Below are 13385 nucleotides of genomic sequence, written 5' to 3' on the forward strand. Positions count from 1 at the left end.
AGAACCGGCAAATCTGGTGCAGTCCATGAGGAGATGCATTGCAGTACTTAATGCAGCTTGTGGCCACACCAGATACTGTTACTTTTGATTTTGACCCCCCCTTTTGTTCAGGTACACATTATTCCATTTCTGTTAGTCACATGTCTGAGGAACTTGTTCAGTTTATGTCTGTTGTTGAATCTTATGTAAATATTTGTATGAACATGTTTAGTTTGCTGAAAATAAACGCAGTTGAGAGGACATTTCTTTTTTTGCTTTGTTTATATTTCCTGACCTTATATCAGTCACTTAAACCTTAGTCAAAAAAATAGTATTTTCTTTGCAATTCATTGTTATTCAATGCATTTCTGTGGGATCTGGTACAAAAAGCCAATTTCAATATTGTATCAAATGTTTTATATATTTTTTTACACCAAAAGGGGTCCTAAAATTGAAAATCAAATAGCTAAACGATGCATGGTTAGACAATCTGAAAGCAATTCTGTCAGCGTATAACCCCTTCCCCCCCCTTTTTAATGTTTAAATGTTATGTTCCAAAGTGGCGCATTGGTGGCTTGTAGGCCTGGAGATGCTAAACATGTTTGTCAATTACAAAACAAGGATAGATAACATATTAAGTCTTACTAATCTAATTCTGCGTGTGGGACAACGACACAAAAACAAAGTGTTTTACAATGTTTTATTTCAATTTGCCGGAATGAGAGATTCTGTTATGTACAATAGGACAGAAACAAAATACATCAATTCATAAATACTTCTGCTCTACATTAACTGGTTGTACAGTGCCCTGATTTTACTGTATATATCACTGAATGTCTTCAGGTGTTCCCCTCTCTTCCCGGGAACTGTACCAGGTGCATGAAAAGGCTCAGTGATATTAACAAAAATCTTCCGTATTACAATCTTTCTCGAGGTAATTATTGATAATTACAGGGAAACAGAACACTCAGAACTTATTCACCCCCCCCCAACAGTGGTTCTCTCCCTCATAACCAACTAAAACTAACATAGCAGGAATAGAGCGGTGACAGCGAGAGATGGAGGAGAGGGAACTTTGATGGAGCCGATACAGATCTGTGCTGATGAGCTAAGGCAGTCCTCAGTTCCTCACTCTTGCAGTGATGGGAGGAGTAAGGGAGTGGAGGAGAGTGAAAGGAAGAGCAGACATTGGACACGCAGAGAGCAACACTATTGGGTTCTTAGAAGCGGAGCCAGTACATGGCACTGCGCATTCTGTTGTAGTCAGGCAGCTGCTCAACGGGGCCTGTGGAACAGAGAGAAAGACAGTAAGACGAGATGAGAGAAGGATTGAGGAATCAGAACGTTACCAAGCTAGGTAGCAGCTAGCTGGACTTTTAGACTATGCGCTATCTTTATCCTGCACAAGAGGATTAAGGTGCAAAGGCTGCTTGGAAGGAATACTGATGTGTGGTAACTTACCAACAGCAGACACAGCGGGACACTTGTCATAGATATATTTGGAGCAGACGTCACGCACCATCTTGGGCGTCACAGCCTGAGGGGGAGAGGTGGTGAGAAATGTGGGGTGAATGCAGTAAGGGGTGGGGGGGAGAACTCCGAGTGAGATCAGAGAGAGAGGCACAGAAAGAGCACCCTATAGATCAGTGGTATTCAAAGTCAGGGTCTGGGGGAGCTGTCTGTAATAAAGCCCTTTTTTGGGGGAAAACGTATTCTTATTGGCTGTGCCTGGTTACCCAGTGGGTGGGCCTATGCCCTCCCAGGCCCACCCATGGCTGCGCCCCTGTCCAGTCATGTGAAATCCATAGATTAGGGCCTATTTTGTTTGTTTCTTCGATTGATTTCCTTCTATGAACTGTAACTCAGTAAAATCTTTGAAATTGTTGCATGTTGCGTTTATATTTTTGTTCAGTATATACATGTTTTAATATAAAAATTAACAGTACAGATTATTGTATGGGACAATATACAAACGTTGAGAAAGATGATTAGAAAAATGCCATTTTACTGAATATAAGTATTTATTGGTAAAAAAATAAAAAATGAAGAGATGAAAATGTAATTTATTAATTGTTGTTAATTGGGGGGTTGAATACCTCTGCTCTAGGTGGTAGAGGGTGTAACAGCTGTATGTGTGGTGCATGGAAGGCGGTTGTACTCACGTCGATGCGGGCATCCCACTCAGCCAGAGGGATACGGCGGCCGTAGTTCAGGACGTGCCTGCCGATGTCATCACATATCGGTGTCGTTCCTACACAAGAGCAGTACGGCAGTGTTAGTGTTGAACAAGGAGAGATATTTGTGTGTGTGTTTCAGTGTCTGACAGGCTACATGAGGAGATAGAGCTCTTACCGTCAAGCTGTCCCACCAGGCTGGCCTTGAGGGCGTTCTTGGCTCTGGCAACATCACTCTCTGTCACTGTGGTGCACAAGTTCATCCTTCAGGGAGAAAAAGAAAACGAGGGAGGTCAATACTATCAAATGAAATATGTAAAATTACACAGGCTGAGGATAAGTGTTGGACCAGGAGTGTATCCATGTTTGTGTTTGTGAGTGTATGTATTGGAAATCACAACTAACCATGCGTTCTGTGACCAGTGCATCATGTCATCAATGTGGTGTTTGTCGGTGACAAAGTAGATGCCCAGCAGTCCAGTGTCGCTGTAAGAGGAGTGGAAGGCCTGAAAGCTGTGGCACAGACTCTCCTCTGAGGCCAGACGAGCAAGGCGGCTGCTCAGGTGCTTTCCACCACCAAAAGTGATGTCATAGCTGCCAATGATGGAGTTGGCCACCATGAGAGGCACAATGTCTGGGCTGGCGGCACTGGCACCCTCCACTGCGATAGCAATATGTGCAAGGGGCATATCATCATCACGCATTCGGATCTACAGAGGGAGAGAGGAGACGACAACACAGGGTTAACCATATTAACATTCCAAATAAAAATAAGAAAAGCACTGATGGAATACCTGTGCCCTTGTTCAAACATCTGACAATTCGGACACACACTCACCTCGCTGCCAGAGAAGCGGCAGGGGGACAGAACAGGCACGGCATCATCCTCGTACTCAAAGGAAACTCCGCTAAAGTGCTGTTTGGCCAACCCAACCAGTTCCTCATGAGTCACACCTACACAGGAGACAGGCAGTGAGCCATTACAAACAAACAACCATTACACTCAAATAAAATAAAAAACAATCAGGGCCGGTTGGTATTGGCATGTAATACCTCTATATACAGCCTTAACATGCCAGTGTTAATGTATGGGAGACATACCTCCAGCAGCTGCCAGCACCATGCGGGGGGCCTTGTAGTGGCTCCTGATGAAATCTACCAGATCCTGTCGACTCATAGTCCTGAAGGGAAGAGACAGACCTTTACAGCTCAACTAACTGGGATTGCTGTGAAATGTAACAGGATTCTATAACATGTGCGAGTTTCCCTGGTATTTTGGTTTGGCCTAGCATGCTCTGACCCAATAGGATTCCCTGGTAGGCTCTGTGTGTGTGTGTACCTGGCGTTTTGGGACGGTCCCAGCACACTGTGTCCCAGGGGGGTACCCTGAAAAGCTGTGGCGTGCAGCAGGTCCAAACAGACGTCCTGCAGACTGCCCTCCACCTCCTCCAGCTCTCTCAGCACCACACTCCTCTGCTGCTCAATGTCAGCCTCGCTCAGGGCATTGCTCTGCACTACCTCTGACAACAGCTCCACCGCTGGAGAGCGTGAGAGGGGCACTTCAGTATACATAGCAATTGACAAGGACTACTGGAGACCATGGGAATGGAAGTTCAACACAGGCATGAGAAACTAATTCACCAAAAGGTAACAGGAGCTTTACAACTAGATACATAACACTCACTCAACCTCTGTGGAACTAGAAGGGCTTATAAGAACCCAACCCATTGTACACACTATTGAATTGTCATATCACCTTATAAACAGTCTCCATGCCTTATTCCTGCCTCATTGAAGTGTCTGCTATGCTGGGTAGGTGGTCTGGTTGGCTCACCTTTGGGCAGGTCTTTGGCCAGGGTCTTCATGTAGTAGGCAGTGTGCTCCCGGGAAGTGTATGCACTCAGGTGAGCCCCCATGGACTCCACCTGCTGCTCCAGGGCCATCTGGGTGTGCGTCTTTGTCCCCTGGGGAAAAGAAACAAGGGAAAAAAGGGGTGGAGAAAGAGAAACCATGTTGGGCCAGCCTGGTGCAGTAGTAAAGTAAGTGTGAAGTCCTATAGGGGACTGAAGGTTGGTTGCATAGATGCCGGGGCTGTTGTGTACCTTGAAAGCCATGTGCTCCAGGAAGAACCCAGCTCCATTGTTCTTCTCAGTCTCATAGCGACTTCCACAGCCGATCCACAGCCCAACCTGAGAGACAGAGGTGGAACTTAGCTAGATATCATGACGCGCCAACAAATAGTCAGGTTCATCTGAAATGTGACTAAGTGAATGTCTGCACTAGGCAATGTTTCCCAAATCCATCAAGATGAGTGCTTGGATTGTATGATCAATGACACAGCAGGTCCTTACAGTGCATGTGCTGTGTCCGGTCTCCTCTGATGCGATCCTCAGGCCATTGTCCAGGGCAGTAAGGCGGGTCTCTGGAGCTCCCAGAAGGCTCTGGGCGTAGGTCACTGTAGCCTGACCACGCCGCAGAGACAGCAGGATGGGCTGGAGAATGAGGGAGAGGATAGTTAGCCTACAACACTGTGTGACTGTGACAAGAGATTCTTCAGCAAAAAAAGAAACATCCCTTTTTCAGGAGCCTGTCTTTCAAAGATAATTTGTAAAAATCCAAATAACTTCACAGATCTTCATTGTAAAGGGTTTAAACACTGTTCCCCATGCTTGTTCAATGAACCATAAACAATGAATGAACATGCACCTGTGGAACGGTCGTTAAGAGACTAACAGCTTACAGACGGTAGGCAATTAAGGTCACAGTTATTAAAACTTAGGACACTAAAAGAGACCTTTCTACTGACTCTGAAAAACACCAAAAGAAAGATGCCCAGGGTCCCTGCTCATCTGCGTGAACGTGCCTTAGGCATGCTGCAAGGAGGCATGAGGACTGCAGATGTGGCCAGGGCAATAAATTGCAATGTCCGCACTGTGAGACAGCGCTACAGGGAGACAGGACGGACAGCTGATCGTCCTCGCAGTGGCAGACCTCGCAGTGGCAACAACACCTGCACAGGATCGGTACATCCGAACATCCCACCTGCGGGACAGATACAGGATGGCAACTACAACTGCACGAGTTACACCAGGAACGCACAATCCCTCCATCAGTGCCCAGACTGTCCGCAATATGCTGAGAGAGGCTGGACTGAGTGCTTGTAAGCCTGTTGTAAGGCAGTTCCTCACCAGACATCACCCGCAACAACTTCACCTACGGGCACAAACCCACTGTCGCTGGACAAGACAGGACTGGCAAAAAGTGCTCTTCACTGACGAGTCACGGCTTTGTCTCACCAGGGGTGATGGTCGGATTCGGGTTTATCGTCGAAGGAATGAGCGTTACACCGAGGCCTGTACTCCGGAGCAGGATCGATTTGGAGGTGGAGGGTCCGTCATGGTCTGGGGCGGTGTGTCACAGCATCATCGGACTGAGCTTGTTGTCATTGCCTGCAATCTCAACGCTATGCGTTACAGGGAAGACATTCTCCTCCCTCATGTGGTACCCTTCCTGCAGCCTCATCCTGACATCACCCTCCAGTATGACAATGCCTCCAGCCATACTGCTCGTTCTGTGCGCGAGTTCCTGCAAGACAGGAATGTCAGTGTTCTGCCATGGCCAGCGAAGAGCCCGGATCTCAATCTCATTGAGCACGTCTGGGACCTGTTGGATCGGAGGGTGAGGGCTAGGGCCATTCCCCCCAGAAATGTCTGGGAACTTGCAGGTGCCTTGGTGGAAGAGTGGGGTAACATCTCAGAGCAAGAACTGGCAAATCTGGTGCAGTCCATGAGGAGGAGATGCACTGCAGTACTTAATGCAGCTGGTGGCCACACCAGATACTGAGTGTTACTTTTGATTTTGACCCCCCCTTTGTTCAGGGACACATTATTCCATTTCTGTTAGTCACATGTCTGTGGAACTTGTTTAGTTTATGTCTGTTGTTGAATCTTATGTTCATAAAAATATTTACACATGTTAAGTTTGCTGAAAATAAACGTAGTTGACAGCGAGCGGACGTTTCTTTTTTTCTGAGTTTAGTTGATTTTGTCGTGTTGATAGTACTGGTGTAAGGTTATGTATGAAATTGCTAAAATAAGCTATAGTAATGGAATGAAGAGACATTTAGCAAAATATTATGCATTTTAGCAATTTATGATCGCCTCAATGTCATTGTTAGGAGCTAGTAACATAAGCATTTCACTGCACCCACTATATCATCTGTTAAACGGTGTACGTGGAAGCGAAAGAAAAGCACACCCATTTAGGCGAGGTGCTGGCTAGCAGAGTAAAATACTTGAAAAAAAAAAGAAGGAGAGCCACACACTAGGAGCTCAGATACAATAATTTAATAACCTCATAGCCTGTCTGTCGAAACGTTGGTTGTCTTCATCAGGGTATAATGACAAACACTGCGGGTCACTAGTTTATATACTGTCAAAGGACACACACACAGGTGTCTGTAATCATGGCCAGGTGTGGCCTGATATCATTGGTTAATTCTCAGATATAAACAGAACACACAAAAAACATGAATGGATAGCATATCATCATAGATACAATTTGGCTACATAGGTCTACAAAATCCGAGTGGTGCAGCCGTCCAAGGCACTGTGTCGCAGAGCTAGAGGTGTCACTACAGACCCGGGTTCGAACCCGGGCTGTATCACAACCGGCCATGATCGGTTACTAGTCCAACGCTCTAACCACTAGGCTACCCTGCCGCCCCACCCACACACACACAGTCTCTGTGTGTAAAATAAAAAGTGGTTAACGTGAACCTAACTCACAGTTAAAAAAAACGTAGAGAAAGCAATCCAATGTATTTGTTGCCTAGACTTTTCTCAAGTCTTGAGAAAAAAACACTAATATTGCAGTTAGCCATGACAGCCTTTATAATATAACGATTGTGACCACACACAAATATTGCACTTGGGAAAAAAATATCTTAGAGTAGAAATAGAATGAAATAAACAGGCATTCTATTTTTTGCTCTATTATAGTGGGCACTATAGATGTCGATCAAGTGCACAAGGCTACATGTGTGCAAAAATAACATTCACTGAGTAAACAAATGTATAATCCCCCCTCACACACACATTAGTGTCAAATTCAACACAACAAAAACAATATCTTTGGGCTAGACATTATTACATTGTACACTTTCTGCCTGTGGACATGTGCCAGCAAAAGTGAGAAAGAGGGAAAGTGTGTGGTGTTCCTTTCACCTCTATAGGCATCCAGCTTAAACCAGGGCCATCTCCAGCTACACTTGATCCCTGAATCCACTTGTTTAACAAGCAGCACCTCATTTTAGTCTAATTCTCTCATTCTGAAAACGAACCACATACTGTAGAGGAAAAACATGAGTTAACAGATATTGTTAGTTCGTTAGCTAGTTAACATTTCACACAGATTGCCAGGGTCCAGTAAGGAAATAACGCGTTATAATTTGCGGAACGGTGCCGTCCTGAAAATCTCCCCTCTGACAGAATTCTCCCTCCCTTCTAATTTCCTTAATTGTGTGGCTAGAGTCAAATACTTTCTGTGGCACACATCAGAGTCAAATACTTTCTATAGAACTAACTTCACGTCAGGATTGGCAACCGAAATGAATAAGTAATGTATGTGTGTAGATTTATTTATAGACTAATACAAATCAGTAGCAGGTTTAGGTACGGGAGACATGGGCAGCATCTTTCCGGGGGGGTTCGCAGAGGGCGCCATATTGTAATAAATAGCCAAAACGAAAACTGCAGACAAAAATGCTTTCTGCTACTAAGATCAGTGAAATGTAGGCTAAACTGACAACGGAGTGAAGAGCAGAAATGTCAACCTTCAAGAAAGTCGCAGCAATGAAGAACGCGAATGGGGGGAGAATTCTGACAGGGGGGAGATTTGGAGTATATACTAGCGAGTTGGTTAGGTTACTAATGTTAGCTCATCTGGTGATGTAACGTTAGCTAGCTAATTTTCACACCATAAACTAAATTATTTGATCAGATAAGTTGGATAATGTTGCTCAGCATTTCTCTGGCTAGCTACGGAGAATTCGATCCAGCTAGCGAGATTGTGGCTAGGGGGCAGCATTTGCACGTCTGGATAAAAAAAATGTACCCGATTTAATCTGGTTACTAGTCCTACCCAGTAACTAGAATATGCATATACTTATTATATATGGATAGAAAACACTCTAAAGTTTCTAAAACTGTTTGAATGGTGTCTGTGAGTATAACAGAACTCATTTGGCAGGCAAAACCCTGAGACATTTTCTGACAGGAAGTGGATACCTGATGTGTTGTATTACCTTTAAACCTATCCCATTGAAAAACACAGGGGCTGAGGAATATTTTGGCACTTCCTATTGCTTCCACTAGATGTCACCAGCCTTTACAAAGTGTTTTGAGTCTTCTGGAGGGAGATCTGACCGAACAAGAGCCATGGAACGATGATGTCCCCATTAGACACCTGGCGCGCGAGTTCATGTTGGGTACCCTCGTTCCAATACGTTATAAAAGAGTATGCATTCGTCCACCTTGAATATTATTCATGTTCTGGTTAAAAAAGGCCCTAATGATTTATGCTATACAACGTTTGACATGTTTGAACGAACGTAAATATATTTTTCCCCCTCGTTCATGACGAGAAGTCCGGCTGGCTTAGATCATGTGCTAACAAGACGGAGATTTTTGGACATAAATGATGAGCTTTTTTGAACAAAACTACATTCGTTATGGACCTGTGATACCTGGAAGTGACATCTGATGAAGAGAATCAAAGGTAATGGATTATTTACATAGTATTTTCGATTTTAGATCTCCCCAACATGACGTCTAGTCTGTATCGCAACGCGTATTTTTCTGGGCGCAGTGCTCAGATTATTGCAAAGTGTGATTTCCCAGTAAGGTTATTTTTAAATCTGGCAAGTTGATTGCGTTCAAGAGATGTAAATCTATAATTCTTTAAATGACAATATAATACTTTACCAATGTTTTCTAATTTTAATTATTTAATTTGTGACGCTGACTTGACTGCCGGTTATTGGAGGGAAACGATTTCCTCAACATCAATGCCATAGTAAAACACTGTTTTTGGATATAAATATGAACTTGATAGAACTAAAAATGCATGCATTGTCTAACATAATGTCCTAGGAGTGTCATCTGATGGAGATTGTAAAAGGTTAGTGCATCATTTTAGCTGGTTTTATGGTTTTGGTGACCCTGTCTTTGACTTGACAAAACATTACACACAACTCTTGTAAATGTACTGTCCTAACATACTCCAAATTTATGCTTTCGCCGTAAAACCTTTTTGAAATCGTAAAACGTGGTTAGATTAAGGAGATGTTTATCTTTCAAAGGGTGTAAAATAGTTGTATGTTTGAAAAATTTGAATTTTGACATTTATTTGGATTCAAATTTGCCGCTCTTGAAATGCACCTGCTGTTGATGGAGTGCACCACGGGTGGCACGCTAGCGTCCCACCTAGCCCATAGAGGTTAACAATGCTAACACTTGTTCCACCACACTGTCTCCCTCACCTCACCCTTTCAGAATGCCAGTAGTTTTTCGGTTACAGCTCATGAAGTACGCTTCATCACCTTCTCACCCCCGTATCTGTGGTCAGGCTTCTCACCTAACGGTACCTCTTCGTTATCGTTCAGGGGACGCGCTGCTGTAACTGGCAAGCTGCCTTTCCAGAGCGCCCACTGAGGCTCTAACTAGTAAATTGGTTGTCTCTTCAGTCGCGTGCTGCACTGCATTCTGTTTTGTAAACGATTGGCTGAGCCTTGGATACAGCAGCCAGCATTGCTCCAAACGCTTATCACTCGTTTGCTTACAGCCAGTAGTGATCCAAACCCCCCGCCTCTCTCCCAAACTTTTCTCATCGGATCTACACGAATCACGTAGGATTCAAAAACGGCGAATTTCGCCGAATGGTGACTAGTTTGCAACCCTGCACTGGGAGAGGATCAAGAGATTCAATAATAGAGACCATACTGCTGGTGTCCTTTGCAAAATATAAACTTTGATTTGATGTCATCATTGCCTTGAAAAGGAGAGAAAGTGGTAGTGGGGTGATTGCTGATCCCACACAATAACAGTGACAGCCACCAATTCACACATACCACCAGTCGACCTTAGCTAGCTAATAAGTTGGAGGTAAGGAGGGGCTATTTTTATCTTTACTGAGGGTCCATCAACAACACTTCACCAGCTAGCCTAGCAGCCCAACACCACAGTTTGAAGTCAAACGACTCAAACACACTTTCAAGTTAAGAGGTCACACAATTAATGACTAACTATGTAGCGAGTTCAATTTGACGTAGCTACGCATCCAGTTGGACAAGACAGAGGTAGGTAGCTAACCTTAGCTAGCTAGGTATCTGGTTAACGTTAGGGCAAATAGGACAACGCGGAAGTACGGACAAAATTACCTTGTTCGATTTTAAAAGGGAATAAGGCAACGCAGATATAGGTTGACTAAAGTGTTAAACACGGATGTCAAAATTCCCACTCGTGTCACGGTTTTTACAGTGAGACATTGCGCCTTTGCTGACAGTGAGTTGACCTTGCGCTAACTCCAAGCTAATGCTAACCGCCTAGCCATCACGGTGCTCTGGTTACATAACGTTAGCTACATACCAACAAGATAGCTACAGAGGCCTAATTTTCGGTAGAAGTTGCCGACGTGAAGGAAATGCAGATCCCAACCAACAACTCAGTTATTCTTACATCCTTACAGACCCCTCAAATACCAATATGTTCCTGAATACTTACGCTACGGGATTTGGCGAGGGCTCGACCGACTCGGCACACGCACGCTGCCATCTTTTCCTGTCGAATACAGAAAACTCAGCTGCGCGCACGTTCCCCAACGTGGACGCCCAAGACGTGCGTAAAAATGTGACGTCAGCGCATGCCACCCTTCACTCATGCAGCAGTACCAACAGGTTCAGCCTGGTCTCATAGACTAGACGTAACATAGTAAAAACCAGGATACTCAAATGAATATGGTGTGTTATGTTTGGTATGTTACATAAGACAGATGGTTACGTAAGGCAAGTATGAAAGTAGGGTGTTTGGTCGGGGTACAAAACGAACGTCTAGCAAGCCAAAGGTTGCTAGTCATCATGGACAACTTTAGCATTTTAACTACTTTGCAACAACTTACGAGAGCCAGTCAGCCTGAGTATGCGTGTGCCGAACGAGAGCCAGTCAGCCTGAGTATGCGTGTGCCGAGCCTTTCGTCAAATGCAATTCTTGAGGTGGAGTAACTTTGCAAGATCACGGTCGAACCAGGGGCTGACCCTGTTTTTAATTCTAATTTTCTTTATGGGGGCGTGTTTGTTAACCTCTTACATCTAGACATTCCGCTAGCGGAACACCTGCTCCAATATCCAATGATAGGCGTGGCGCGAATTACAAATTCCTCAAAAATTGAAGTTTTTGGATTTTTCAAACATATGACTATTTTACACCATTTTAAAGACAAGACTCTCCTTTATCTAACCACACTGTCCGATTTAAAAAAGGCTTTACAGCGAAAGCAAAACCTTAGATTATGTCAGCAGAGTACCCAGCCAGAAATAATCAGACACCCATTTTTCAAGCTTGCATATAATGTCACAAAAAAACAAAACCACAGCTAAATGCAGCACTAACCTTTGATGATCTTCATCAGATGACACTCCTAGGACATTATGTTATACAATACATGCATGTTTTGTTCAATCAAGTTCATATTTATATCAAAAAACAGCTTTTTACATTAGCATGTGACGTTCAGAACTAGCATTCCCACCGAACACTTCCGGTGAATTTACTAAATTACTCACGATAAACGTTCACAAAAAACATAAATTATTTTAAGAATTATAGATACAGAACTCCTTTATGCAATCGCGGTGTCCGATTTTAAAATAGCTTTTCGGTGAAAGCACATTTTGCAATATTCTGAGTAGATAGCCTGGCCATCATGGCTAGCTATTTTGACACCCACCAAGTTTAGCCCTCACCAAACTCCGATTTACTATAATAAAAATTGGATTACCTTTGCTGTTCTTCGTCAGAATGCACTCCCGGGACTTCAATAACAAATGTTGGTTTGGTTCCAAATAATCCATAGTTATATCCAAATAGCGGCGTTTTGTTGTGCGTTCAAGACACTATCCGAAGGGTGATGAAGGGTTACGCGCTCGACGCGTTTCGTGACAAAAAAAATGCAAAATATTCCATTACCGTACTTCGAAGCATGTCAAACGCTGTTTAAAATAAATTTTTATGCGATTTTTCTCGTAAAAAAAGCGATAATATTCCGACCGGGAGTCGTTGTTTTCGTTCAAAGACGAAAGAATAAAAACATGGTGTCGCCTCGTGCACGCGCCTCCAGTCTCATTGTTCTCTGATCGACCACTATCCAAATGCGCTACTGTTTTTCAGCCAGGGGCTCCAAAGGCATCATTCACCGTTTTGCCGCCTTCTGAGAGCCTATGGGAGCCGTAGGAAGTGTCATGTTACAGCAGAGATCCTCAGTTTTCAATAAAGAGAGTGTAGAAGGCCAAGAAATGGTCAGAGAGGGCACTTCCTGTAAGGAATCTTCTCAGGTTTTGGCCTGCCAAATGAGTTCTGTTATACTCACAGACACCATTCAAACAGTTTTAGAAACTTTGGAGTGTTTTCTATCCAAAGCTAATAATTACATGCATATTCTAGTTTCTGGGCAGGAGTAATAATCAGATTAAATCGGGTACGTTTTTTATCCGGCCGTGAAAATACTGCCCCCTATCCATAACAGGTTAACAATACCACTGAAATTATTAAAAAAATAGACGGTCCAAGCGTCTTCGACAGAGGTGATCAAGCTGATTCTATTCCATTTTACAGAGACCAGTTCATGAAGGAAGGCTTGCTCATGAAAGTTTTTTTAAAAGCGTCTATGACAAATCAGGACAAGTCGTTTAAATGAGCAGCCATTACGAACACAGGCTGTAAAACAGTGATCACTAAGGTCCTTACAGAAAACACCAGACTGATACCTATCAGGATTATTTGTGAGGATAACATCGAGGAGAGTAGCCTTTTCTAGGTGTTTGGAGTCATACCTTGTGGGATTGGTAATAATATGATAAATATTATGCATACAATATGATAACCATCTCAGATTTCCGTACAGAATAATACAAAATGCTCTGAGACCAGGTTGCCAAGTTGGACAAAAAGACTACAGTAC

General features: G+C 43.7%; 1 protein-coding gene across 1 annotated transcript; it reads right to left on the bottom strand.

The window, feature by feature from the left end:
• Positions 1–665: 665 nt before the first annotated feature.
• LOC106565806 (cytochrome b-c1 complex subunit 1, mitochondrial) lies at positions 666–11070 on the bottom strand. The gene is made up of 12 exons (XM_014133361.2): positions 10934–11070; positions 4505–4645; positions 4256–4342; positions 3988–4117; positions 3493–3691; positions 3255–3334; positions 2992–3107; positions 2559–2863; positions 2332–2417; positions 2142–2230; positions 1441–1516; positions 666–1264 (listed from the first exon to the last, which is right to left on the bottom strand). The coding sequence occupies exons 1-12, from the start codon at positions 10982–10984 to the stop codon at positions 1200–1202; spliced, it is 1425 nt and encodes a 474-aa protein (XP_013988836.2). The 5' UTR covers positions 10985–11070; the 3' UTR covers positions 666–1199.
• Positions 11071–13385: the final 2315 nt, after the last annotated feature.

This window comes from Salmo salar, chromosome ssa12 (genome assembly GCF_905237065.1).
Source record: "Salmo salar chromosome ssa12, Ssal_v3.1, whole genome shotgun sequence".
NCBI classification, from domain to species: domain Eukaryota; kingdom Metazoa; phylum Chordata; class Actinopteri; order Salmoniformes; family Salmonidae; genus Salmo; species Salmo salar.

Bases quoted from the DNA above. Each gene is read 5' to 3' on its own strand.
- LOC106565806 (XM_014133361.2), bottom strand. From the start codon at position 10,984: ATGGCAGCGTGCGTGTGCCGAGTCGGTCGAGCCCTCGCCAAATCCCGT. The intron at 4,646-10,933 runs GTAAGTATTCAG...CTCATTCTCCAG, and splicing joins CCCTCGCCAAATCCCGTAGC to CCCATCCTGCTGTCTCTGCG. The intron at 3,108-3,254 runs GTATGTCTCCCA...TCTCCTGTGTAG, and splicing joins GGTGCTGGCAGCTGCTGGAG to GTGTGACTCATGAGGAACTG.